A 12,012-nucleotide genomic window follows, 5' to 3' on the forward strand; every position below is an offset into this window, starting at 1 on the left:
CCTAGGACACCGAGGCTGTGCAGCAAGAACCATTTATTTTAACAAAGAGGAAGAAGGCAACAGATAAGAGGGAAGAAAATGGGAAGGAAACTCACTAACCTCACTGGAGAGCCCTGGGATAGCCTAATTCACAGGGGGCTTTGTTAGTAAGATCTGTTAAGTATCTAGAAACCTTTGATCTGGAGCTGCTTTTAACAAAGGTGATAATTAATTAAAGCAGAGTGTTTGCAATAAAGTAACATTGTGGTCAGTTTATGCGCTGTCCAGAGCCGGCCTTCGGAAGTCTCTGTCAATTAAACTCTTGTTGGAGGCCAGCTCATTATCAATTTTTTTTCCTGAGCTTTGATCAATATTTTTGGCTATTCTGTCCTCACAGAGCCAGAACTATGTCTGTCTCCATGAGGGCACCCATTTATTTACATCTTGCAGATGGCCACGTAGGATTTGTTCCTGAGCTGAGCTGCTGGGGATCGCTCAGTTTGAGAGCTTCGGTCAGCTAATGCTGGAGGGGAGATACAAGGGAGGATAAGAGAAACCAAATATGGAGCAAGTAAAAGGGGAGAAGGCCTGTGAGCATATGGTCTAGAAAACACCCCCTTCTACTTCCAAAGGGACTTGGAAAGGAGGACAGTTACCCTGGGGCTGCCCACCTGGCTTCCTAGTTGGTTCCTGCAAGGCTGAGTCTCAGGCTTTATACCCATCCAGGGGCTACTGGGAACAGGATGAGTAGGGACAAGGAAGCCCCTAGGGCAGGCACAACAACTCTGGAAATTCCTCTGTCATCATTTCTACCCTTATCATTGTCTTTTTGTCCTGGCATTTCGAACCGCACTCTATGTTGCCAGGTGGAACTTGGATTTTTCTCTTTAGGCCCCACCTTGCAGTTTGTGAGGATGTCTTAATGGCAAGGAGAAGAAGGAAAAGAGGGAGATGAAGACTGATAGCCAGAGGGTTACAACTAAGTTGGGGGGCTCTGTTCCCCTCCCCTAGGCTATTTAGGTAGGATTAGACGAGGATTAGACACTTTTTGTGATTCTTGGAGAGTCTGTATTTAAGAAGGCAAAGGTAGAGGTGATGAACTTGCTTCTCTAGTTGTGGAGACACCAAAAGGAAGGCATCCTGGTCCCTGCCACACCCTCCTTGCATGGAGGGAAAATGCAGCACTCTGCTTGGAGGGGCTAGCTTGACTGCCTTGATAAAGTCCTCTGTGTGTGTGTGTGTGTGTGTGTGTGTGTGTAAACACTACAAGAGAAAAAAAAAAGCAGTTGCCAGGGGGCAGCAGGTGGCATAGGAAATACAGTGAGTGGAGGGAATTATCTCTGCAGAGAGCTGGGTTCTGTGTCTGGCTACTCAGATCACAGATAGAAGGTCATTTCTACAATGAGTCCATAGGTGAGCAGAAGCAGGCAAGCATCAGAAGGATGATGAATCGGGGGAGATGGAACCTTCTTTTAAACCTGGACTTTTGGGTGGGGATGTGAGGCAGATAAACAAGAGCACACCACCACACTGGCACTTAGATCATGGATAAAATCCAAGCTAGGAGTTCCGAGGTGCAGCACGTATGTAAGCACAAGGACGGATGGTGTTGTTCTCCCCACCTTCTCTCCTTTTCTCCATCAACCATCTCCCTGATCACGCATACTGCCTTGCAAGATGAACCTACCCCTAACATCATTCCATTTGCATTTATCATCTCTTCCCTGGACGCACACACGCACACATACATACACACATGTAAACAGAAGTTCACACACACATGCTCACACCAACACCCACACGGGCTGTGGCATCTTCCCTCCCCCAACCCTCGGGGACCCACAGATGCACACAGATTTTCACACCCTCTAGCACTTCCCTCTGCGTGTCACATGGGATTTCCCTTCCAAGTTCAGAAACATTGCGCTTCAGCCACTGTCAACCAGCACTCCCAGCTTCCAGCTGGCATCTGGGCCCTACGACTTTCAGTTTCCCTTTTGCTCTGCTAATGATTTTGGGCCTCAATTTCTATGACTTCTCCCTCTCTTCTATAGCCTGCCCTCTGCAAGTCCCCTTCGAAGAGATCCTTCCTGGGTCAGTTTGGAAACAGACTACCTTGTGATGACGTGAAAGGTGTGAGCTGTGCCACATTTCCCCCAAAAGCATCCGAGGCAAGTGAGACCAGCTGTTTTCTCAGTTAAGAACATGGTGTCTTAAGTATCTTCTCAGGCATCACTTAGAAGCCCCTCTCCCATCCTGGTATGTAAATAATAATAATGAGGATTATCATGCTAATAATAGTGAGAAGGATGGCCATAGTCAAGTCCCCGGAGCGTGGCATGATCACTGGGCATCAGGAGTGCCTCTGGAAACTAGCTCTTCGAAAACACACTCACAACTTTACAATATGCCTACGTTATGGGGGCACACATCTATGGCATACCTTTTTGTAATTGTGTTCCTCTGGGTTGTTTTCAAGCTGTGACTTTACTCAAGAAAAGCCTTTCTTTTTGTTTTCTTTTGTTTTGTGTTTGAGAAGCCACAAACATCCAGCCAACTGGAGCAGGTGGAGAGAGTGGAAGTAAGCCAAGGGGGTTCTTTCAACCCAATCTAGAATTCCCATTAAAGCTGAGGGGGGAAAAGAGTGTTAACATCTCCCTGTTGAATTGAAGTGGAATCTAGGCCAGCCCTGGCTCCCATATGTGTGGGATGCGCTTAGTCATGCTTGTACATGGATACATATACGTGCACATGTGCATATTATCTGTGCGTTGATTCTGAAGAAGTCTCTTCAAAAGATAAATAAAATTATGTAAAGCAGCAAACAACCACCAGTCTCTTCAATGAATCAAATATTTCCCAATAATGTTTTTCTTTGCTCCTAAATAGAATACTTACAAACATCTGGGAATTGAGATTTTTTTTATGGGGGCTGTTACTTTGGTTTACTTTAGTTTTGCAATGATTACTATTGCTTATTTTCTTTAGTGAATTTTTGAAAATGTTTTTCTTATCTCATTTTCCATACCACTTTCTCACAAGGCAAATCTTTCTTTAAAAACTATAGGTGTGTGCCCAGTCATTCTACGAGTGTCTTTCCCGGGACAGACTGAATTTTTATTTTTCAAAGTAAATTTTTTTTAAAAGTTCATCTGAATTGAGCTGATGCCCATGCTGATACTTCAGCTTCACTGTCTCTTAGACTCATTTGAAAACAGAAATCAGATAGAGCCTCACTGGCTTTAATTCACCTACCTAAGGAAAAAAACAAGGAGCCCTCCCGGCTAAAGTCAAGCAGTGGAAACTTGATGTTCTGAAAATGGCTACATCTTAAATGAAAATATAAGGCACGGTTTTATGAAGATGGTCAAGAATCACCAAAACAATCATGACACTTGCTATTTCCCTTTCTCCCAGCTGCACCCCAAATCAAGGGGTTTCAGGTACTTCCTTGTCAGGTACCGCTGAAATGAGAGATTGTGTATCGGGTGATGAGTATATTTTTAAATGAAATACTCTCCAGAGCTCAGTCCACAGAAGGTTCTATTACTCTGTCCCCACCCTCCCTCTGGATGTAGTGTGAAAGTATGAGGGGCTGAAGTCCCTGCAGCTGTGGATCCTGGGTTGGGAGCACCCTGGGGCTGCCAGTAGACTAGGTTTTCCTCCACGCAGTAGGGGGAAATCTCAATGCAGAGTGGTTACCCAGGCACAGATTTGTTCTGACTGGTTAACAAGAGGGACTGTGATATGGACTTGGCTGTTTAGATTAAAATGCATCGCAGGCTCTGGGAACAAGCACACATCAGTAGTAAAGGCTGTTTAAACCTTTGGGGACAGCCTTATGTTTAGATTACATTAATTCATAAATATTATACTAAATACCACTTAAATTGGACTTAAATGACTTCAAAGATAATGCATTATAATATGGCTATCCAGAGAGCACTAGTCTTTATGTCTCCCAGTAACTCAGTCTTTGCTGCCTTCTATCCTGCTAGACAAGACCAAAGTTATGAATGGATTGCTGGCTTGTTCATGTGTGATCCACTGACTGCGTATGTGTGTGTGTTAGCAGGCATGGGAATGCGTGTGTATGTATTTTCAGTCACTGCTGTTTGTTCTCCAGGAAATAAAAAGAAGAAAAGAGAAATAAATGTAAAGTGAGATAAGGAAAGAATTAGACTAGTGGGTGACCTCTTCCCTTCCCCAAGGGAGAAAAATTCTATAGGAAGGGACCAAATTGGTCCTCAGCTCACTTGTGCTGCTATCCGGGGAGTTTGCCTGTCTCCTCTTTAATCAATAGTACAATGTCTTTCTCTTTGGAGCCTGGAAAAAACAATCTTTCTCAAAGTGCTTCTAATGGGGGCAGAAAAGAAGACACTGAGTTAGCCGGGAGAGTTTGCATTGAACTAGGTTTTCTTCTTTGGGTGTTATTTCTTTGAATTGTAATTCTGGGCTGTTTTTCTTCCTTTCTCTCTCTGCCTAGCACCCAGATCTTCCCCACCCCTGCCCAAGTGTTTTCTAGTCTCCAGGGGGTGGATTTACCTTTACAGTAATTACCCCAGTCCACAACTGCTATTTGCTGCCTCCCCAGCCCAACAGCCTTTCTCTGATACGGCTGGGTTTGCTCCACAACACCCACCCACTCCCTCCTCCACAGACTCCCAATTTGACTGGAGTAATTGCCTTTTAAGGTTCACTCTACGCATGGCAGGTATTCCATTAACCCTTAGAACTCCTTCCTTCTTTAGTTACCTGAAATGGCAGGTGACAAACAAATGTATACCCACCTAAAATCTCATGCATTTAATTTAATTTTTACTTATTTTTCTCTTCTTTCTTTCTTTCTTTTTCTCTCCTTTTTTCTTTCTTTCTTTTTCTTTGCCAATAACATGCATATGCCATCCACACTGGAGGCCAGTATCCTGTCATGTCTCTCAATTTTATACCAATATGATTCATTAGAAGTTAGAAATTCAAGAAGAGGAAAGAAAGAGCCACAAATATGCCCCGAAACCAGGCTTAACAAAGGCATGTTTCTATCCTTAGCCTCATGTTGTCAATTTAAGAGTTGGGGAAAATCTAGAAGCCAAATGCAACCCTCATTCTTCAAGCCTCATCATGCTTTTTGACTTAACAGTAATTAATCACCAATGGCAAGCGAGTAATTTTTTAAGGTGGCCGGAGGCTTATTTTATCAGGATTAGCTAATAAATCAGGCTGTATCTCTGAAGGAGGAGTTCAAACTCTTCTAGGACTGAATAAACCAGACCTCAGAGAATGCTTCATTTATTCAGCTCTCCTGGAGCTTCCAGGCACTGTTAGAGACATTGTGGCCCAACCCTGCCTATAAAAATCCAAGGGACAGAGAGGCAGGAAGTTTCATAGGGAAAAATATATATGCTTAGGCTATGAAGGGTGGGCTGCGACAATGAGACACCAAGCATGCCGGAGCCAACGGGCCTGCCTGCCACTGACTGAGCCAGTTTAGGGGAAGAATTATTTAGAAAACGAAGTTTTGCTTGTCCTAGAAATCTTGGCCAGATATGTGTATATAGTATATATATAATACATATGATAAAGCTATAATATAACCTTCTCTGGCTTCCTGATGCAAATGATGATAATTCTACTTCTTTGCTATAGTACAAGGGAGTCCAAATAACATCAAGAACATAGTGATGATACCAGCAAGGGATCATGAGAAGAAACCAAGGAATATTGTTAAAGTTTATCTTCCTTCGAAATAAAGAAGTAAATAAAGTGCTCCAAACCCGGATCTCTTAAGAAGCTCAGCTCTTCACAACTGTCTTTTGCCTCTGGTGGGTTCTAAATTTTTTTTAACTTTAAAAATTTAAATCATCACAAGAACTGATCATTAAGATGGGCAAAGGATTTCCCTATTTATGCTTTTTAAATTTTCATTATTACTATTTTTAAATCTGGGGACATATTAGAATGACAAAGATTTGATACAAACCTTGATTAGCTTCTAGGGAGCTTGATTGGAAAGGGAAAAACTATAAAGATACGGTTGACTTGAGGTGGGGGGAAGGAAAGAAATATTATTTCAAAGACTGCCTCCCCATTTCACCTTTCCAGTCTCTCTTCTGATCAGACAGACATTTTCTCCATATTGGATAAAGGTTGGTTTGTCTCTCCATTACAGCCCCCACCCTCACCCCACCCCAGCAAACCCAGTATATTTCCATTCTGCTGTGTTTTTGTGCTACTCAACATGCCATTAACTTTAAGATTTACTCCTCAGCAGGCAAGCTGGAAGATGCTAAAGCCAATAAAAACTGCTCTCTGGGACTCCAACTATGAAGAGTTTGGAGCTCTGCTTAGTATTCGGATGAAGGGAGGGCTGGAGGAGGGAGGGAGGTTGTGATAGTGAAAACCACTGCTGCTTAGAGAGCCAGACAGCTCTGCGCTCTGCACCTAATGTGCCGGAGGATCAGCTCTGTTCATAGCCCATTTGTGGCCAAGGATGAGGCTGCTCTCTGTGTGTGGGTGGGTGTGCGTGTGCGTGTGTGTGTTTTCATCTTTAAAACCACCAGCTCTAACACAGCATCTTCAGTGGCTCTCCACACTACTGTTTATTAAAAACGGAACGTCCATACACATCCCTTACAACTTCCTTAGCTTGGTGCTCCTTCCCTGCCTGACGATCAATCTCTCTCAGAAAGCATTTAACTTGCCCACACAGCTCCAGCCCGGATTAATCCCCACTGCACATCCTATACATTACTGTTAGGGAGCGGAGCACTGGGCTAATTTCGTCACCCACCAGCCACCCACACACGTTCTACAACTGAACACGTTTGGGGATCTGCCTTAAAGATAATAAAACAAGGAGAAAACAGGCAGGCTGCAGACAATTCTCATGACCACTTTCCTAAAAAGTTGCTGGGTTTTAATTCTTTGATTATTCTGTCTCCCCCTCCCCCAAGCACTCACTAGCAATGATTGCTTCAAGGGAGAGAAATAATGTACTATAAGCTCTCTGCATGGTGAGTTTGGGATAATTTAGGCTACACCCTTCAAAATGCATATCTTGCACACACAGATTTTCCCCCCAAAGCTCCGCTTTCCTGAGAAGGGGATCATTCAGGCTTCCCTGACCCCTCACTCCACCCAGGGGATGGCTGGTTCCTTGCTAATTCTTGCCTTAGGTTTTGTCCCTCCTTCCTTCAAACATCAAACACCCCCTCCCCCACCACTCACACCACAACCGGATTATTGAGGCACATAGCTCGACAGGGAGAGTTTACTGTTAAATTGATAGCGAAATAAAAATATCTCTCTGAATTTGTCACCTCTCTTCTTTTTAGACGGCTGCGCTCCTGCTACTCTGGCCCGGAGCGGAGAAGGAGGAGACCATCTCTTAATATTTTCAGCACCACGGCGATGGACAGCACCCTCGGTCCCTGGCCCGCTGAGCGCCCGCCAGTCTGCTCAGCGTCCCGGGCTCGGCCGGTGCAGCTGTCCCCGTCCCAGTCTTTCAAGTCGCTGCACCCAAAAATCCAAGCCCCGCTTCCCCTCGATCCTCTCTTTCTCTCCATATTCTGCTTCCGCTGCTCTCCCCACCGCACCGCTTCTATCAGCTCCTCGCCCAAAATCCAGCCTTGCCCCAGCGAACAGCTCCCCACGCACCCCAGTCCTGGTCTCCGCTGCCCGAGCGCCTCCCTCCTCGGCGTCCGCCCGAGGCTCCCTCTCGCGCCGTCTCCCGCTCGTCCGTCGCCGGCCGGCCGGCCGGCCCGCCCGCTCCTTCTCCCCGGCAAAGTTGGGAGGGAAAGGTGCACTCACCTTTGTGCATGCCTGTGAACCTGTCCTTCAGAACCGTAAGCTCGTAGATCTTGCCGAACTCCTCGAAGAGGGGCTTGAGGTCCTTCTCATCCAGGTTGCGGGGGATCTGCCCAATGAACAGCTTGATGGCATCGTGGTCCTTCATGGGAATGGTCGACGGGTTCCCCGGGCTGTGGCTTAATCCGTTCATGTGCCCGGCGCTGCCCGGGCTGCTGCCGAGCCCGTTGGTACTGAGGCTCGCGTTGTCAGCCTGTCCGTTTGCTAACGTGGCCATCTTTATATACATAGAGAAAATCTTCTTTCCTTTTATTCTTTCTCGCTCGCACTCTCTCTCGCTCTTCTCCCTCGCAAGCTCGCTCGCGCTCACACACGCACACGCATACACACACTCGGGTTCTCTCCCCCTCGGTTTCTCTACACCTCGCTCTCCTCTCGCTCTCTGCTCTCTCTCTTTCTCCTCTCTTCTCTCGCTCGCTCGCGCTCGCGCTCTCTCTCTCCTCTCCCCGCTCTCTCTCTCCCTCCCTCTCTCCTCTCTCTCCCTCTCTCTCTTTCTCTCTCTCTCTTTTGCGGTCTGATCTTTTTCTTTTCTTTTTTTCTGTCTTTCTTTTTCTTTTTTTTTCTTTTTCTTTTTCTCTTTTTTTTCTTTTTCTTTCTTTTTTTTTTTTTTTTTTTACATTGAACAGACAGGATCTCTGTCCTTTCCGTTTAAACAGGCTGGACCGGTTCAAGTTCCGAGTCAGACCAGGGGTGGGGGCGGCGAGTGAGCGCGCGCGGAGGAGGGGGGGCGCGGGGCCCGGAGAGGGCGAGACGCGGGGGGGCTCCCGCGCGGCGGCGGGCGGCGGCCGGGAGCAGGACGGCGTGGGGCGGCGCCGGCCCCGCCGCGCCTCCCCCGTCGGCGGCCCCGGCGAGCGGCGGTGGTACAGTCCGAGACAGCCCCCGGCTATAAATAGCGCCAGGCGCATGGCTCTTCGGGAGGCGCTGAGATTCCGGGCCCGGCGGCCGCGGGGAGCGGGTGCCCGTTAGGAACGGGGCTGCTGGCCTCCTCTTTGCCTTTTGGGGGTTCTTTTTGTAATAGCAGCAGGTGCAACTTTTTGTATTTTTAAAACATTGATTTTCATTTTCGTGTGGGTATGTAGGGGGGCGTTATCCACCGAGCTGCGCTCTATTAGGGCGCCAGGCGGGCGAAGCAAAGGCAGGGATGGCGGGCGGGGCGGCGGCGAAGGCGGCGGCGGAGGTGGAATGGGCGCTTTTTTCTCCCATCTGGTTCCCTTTATTTATTTATTTATTTATTTATTTATTTATTTAGACTAGAAAAAGCGAGTCGGCTTGGAGGGAGTCCGCCCAGCGATCCGAGTGCGCATTGATCAGTGTCGAGAGAAAAAAAGCTACATAAATATATATTATGTGGATAAATCTGTAGACAAGAGCTCTCTCGCGCGCGCTCTCTTTCTCTCCGTGTCTCCCTGCTTTTTTCCTCCTCGAATCCCCAACCTGCCAGAGCAGCCCCAAATCTTCGCCCTCCCGCACGGCATCTGCCGCCACCCGAGCCACCTGGGAGGTCGGAACTGGGGGAGCAGTTGGGCCTCGCTGGGTGGGGGGGGCGGGACGGGGCGTAGAGATCCGGGGCCCGATCCTCGTCCCAGCCCGCCTGCGAAGGCTGGAGGTGGGTGTTTCGGTCCCGGACGGCCTCCCCCGCCCGGAAGCGCGGCGGCTGGTCCGGCAAGCGGCTGGCGGGAGGAAGGTAGGAGCCGGCGTCTCGGCCGGTTCGCCCGCCGTGGAAGGAGGCAGGGATCTGGGTGCCGTGCCGGGTCGCTGAGCCAGCGCGAGGGACCGGCCCTCGTCTGCGTTACCGGTTCAAATTGAAATTTTTTCCTTAATTCACCATCAAAGAAATAAAGCCCCCGAATCGCTATCCGGACTGCGGCCGGACCCAGACTCGCGCGGCGTGCGCTGCCCCCGCGGGCTTCGTTGGCGGCGCCTCCCTCTCCAGAAGTGCGAGGCTCGGAGTCGCGTCTGCGGGCTGGAGCCAAGGGTCCGGCCGCCCAGCCCGACTTTGCCGGGTTCCCCACCAGGCCCGCAGGGGCCAGAGCCTCGGCCGCGCAGGAGAGGGAGTGGCCGGCGCGGGAGCCTGGTCCAAGCAGCCCCGCCTCTGGGGGCGAATGCTGGTGGTGAACTTGGGTTGGGAGAGCAGATTTTCATTTTAATGATATTTACCTGCCCCTCATCCTCTCCCACATTTGCTTTTCCAGGGCAGCCTCTTCTCCATGGCTTCAGAAGCCGGGCAAATTAAAATAACGCGCCCGCTCCCCTGCGAGTTGCAGGGGCAAAGCTGCCCGCCTGACTCTGGCTGGACCCCCACCGGCCCCCTTCGGGTGTCCTGGGTTTCTCTTTTCTTACCCTCGGATTACATGATGTTATTAGACAATATGTTTACAATTTTATTTAAAGAAATGAGACCCCAGCTGCCTGAATACCGAAACCAAGCCCGTTTGGTACAACCACAACGCGGAGCTCTCCAGCGCCAGGAGGAGGCCTGAGGAGGCCCCGAGGTTCGCAGCCCCAGGCCCCAAGCCCACCTGGGACACCTCTCCCTGAGGATCCAGGGCGAGTGACCAAACAGCAAGTACAATTCTGAGAGCTGTGGAACTTCATCCTTTCATTTTAAGATTCTTCTGTCTTTTCTTGATGGAATCGTGTGTAAGTATAGTTGATTCATAACTCGGTTCTGGGCTTACATTATCCAGTGTTATATGACGGCCTAAGAATCGCCCGAGTTGATGGAATCGAACAGAAACTCACACATAGGGCCTCTCTGCAAGGTAGCTGTGTGCGTGGTGTGCCTATGAAGTGCTGTCATAAGGTGGCATGTCCCCAGTAGGCACACAGAGGGTTTGAGCTGGTGGCTTGGAGGTGTGTGCCTGTGTCTTATCAGGACTGTGTGTAAGTGCTTGTGTGGGTGCAGTGTGGCTGTGCACATAGACCGTTTGTATCCACACTCTGGCTGTGTGTGTGCGTGCGCGCACCAGTCTGAGACCCCCCTCCTCCCCTTCCCCTCAGGACACATCAGCAGAGGCCAGTATCTTTGTCAGAAATATCTCCTCTAACATCATTTTGTGGTGCTTACCTCCCAGGATATCACAATGGAGTGGGATGTATTTTATGCCATAACAGGGGAGTTTAGGAGAGTAATTCCTGCTTGAGGTCTCTCTCTCTCTCTCTCTCTCTCTCTCTCTCTCTCCCTGCCTGCCACCTCCTTAAAGCAAAGCTAAGTCTGGGGGAAGAGAAGGAAGTGAGCTGGGGTGGGGGTGGGGGCTGGGAAAGAAGGCGCCAGCACAGGGGAGGGCAGCTGTGGTTTATCTTCCACTTCTTCCTGCCCCCACCCCAGCCCTGCCCAGGTCCAAGTAAATTATTCACAGGTGTTTCATTATTCATCTTATTATTAATAATAATAGCCAATACATAAATAAAAGCAGTCCCTGGGCAGGAGTGAGTGGGAGAGTGGAGTTGTTAATGGAAGGGGGCATCTGGTTATTTCAGATACCTGCAAAAATACTGCCATAAGGTATAGCATCAACTCCCTCCAGGACTGCATCTGTGCCCCCTGCACCACAGCCCCCTCTCCCTGTCTCTCTCCACATGTGGACCCAAAGCTGTGGAGAGCTCCTTCTTCCCTAGGGAAGGTACCTCACGCTCCCCTGTCTCCCCACCTGAGGATGGCTTATTTTGGATTTGGACTGTCTCCCCTTAGGGGGTAACACATTCCTCACCTCTCAGCTCTCTGGCACCTATGTGGTAAAATGCCCTACCTCTCCCCACACTGCTGGGACAGAAGCCACCAGGACACCAGGCCCCATATAACTGAGCTACCTTGTGTTAACAGCGGCAGAAACAGCTTCTGCCAAGGCATAGATCTCTTAAAGGCACAGAGCTGGATCTCTTAGGCTCCCACTGTTTTGGCACAGCAGAGTACTGGGGATAAAACAACACGGACAGGTGTCTCAAACTAATGTAATAAAGGAGCAGGACCCCAAAGAAAATAGTAAGGAATGTGGCTAGGTTGGCTCTCTGGTATCCTTGCCCTTGATATTCTAGAAAGACTTGAGCTAATTTTTTTTTTTAACCTTAGAACATCAAAGAGAAATGTAACTAGGGAAAGATGGGGGCAAAGTATTACTCACTGTGACATTTAAACAGATTTAAAACTTTTTCTTCAAGTGCCACTTC

General features: G+C 48.7%; 1 protein-coding gene and 1 long non-coding RNA gene across 51 annotated transcripts in view; one reads left to right on the forward strand and one right to left on the reverse strand.

Annotated features, from left to right (window-relative positions):
• Nucleotides 1-8,195, reverse strand: part of CELF4 (CUGBP Elav-like family member 4) — a 297,253-nt gene extending 289,058 nt beyond the window's left edge. For all 50 annotated transcript variants that reach the window (XM_045458673.1, XM_045458691.1, XM_045458689.1 and 47 more), the window contains exon 1: nt 7,789-8,195. In XM_045458673.1, the coding sequence (XP_045314629.1) occupies nt 7,789-8,074 (286 nt within the window). In that variant the 5' untranslated portion in view covers nt 8,075-8,195. The remainder of the gene's footprint in view (nt 1-7,788) is intronic.
• Nucleotides 8,196-8,382: 187 nt separating this feature from the next.
• Nucleotides 8,383-12,012, forward strand: part of LOC123587862 — a 28,482-nt gene continuing 24,852 nt past the window's right edge. Inside the window, exons 1-2 of the long non-coding RNA XR_006707569.1 lie at nt 8,383-8,869; nt 9,095-10,485. This is a non-coding gene — a long non-coding RNA (uncharacterized LOC123587862). The remainder of the gene's footprint in view (nt 8,870-9,094; nt 10,486-12,012) is intronic.

The sequence above is a fragment of the Leopardus geoffroyi genome, chromosome D3 (assembly GCF_018350155.1).
Source record: "Leopardus geoffroyi isolate Oge1 chromosome D3, O.geoffroyi_Oge1_pat1.0, whole genome shotgun sequence".
In the NCBI taxonomy this organism is placed as follows: Eukaryota; Metazoa; Chordata; class Mammalia; order Carnivora; family Felidae; genus Leopardus; species Leopardus geoffroyi.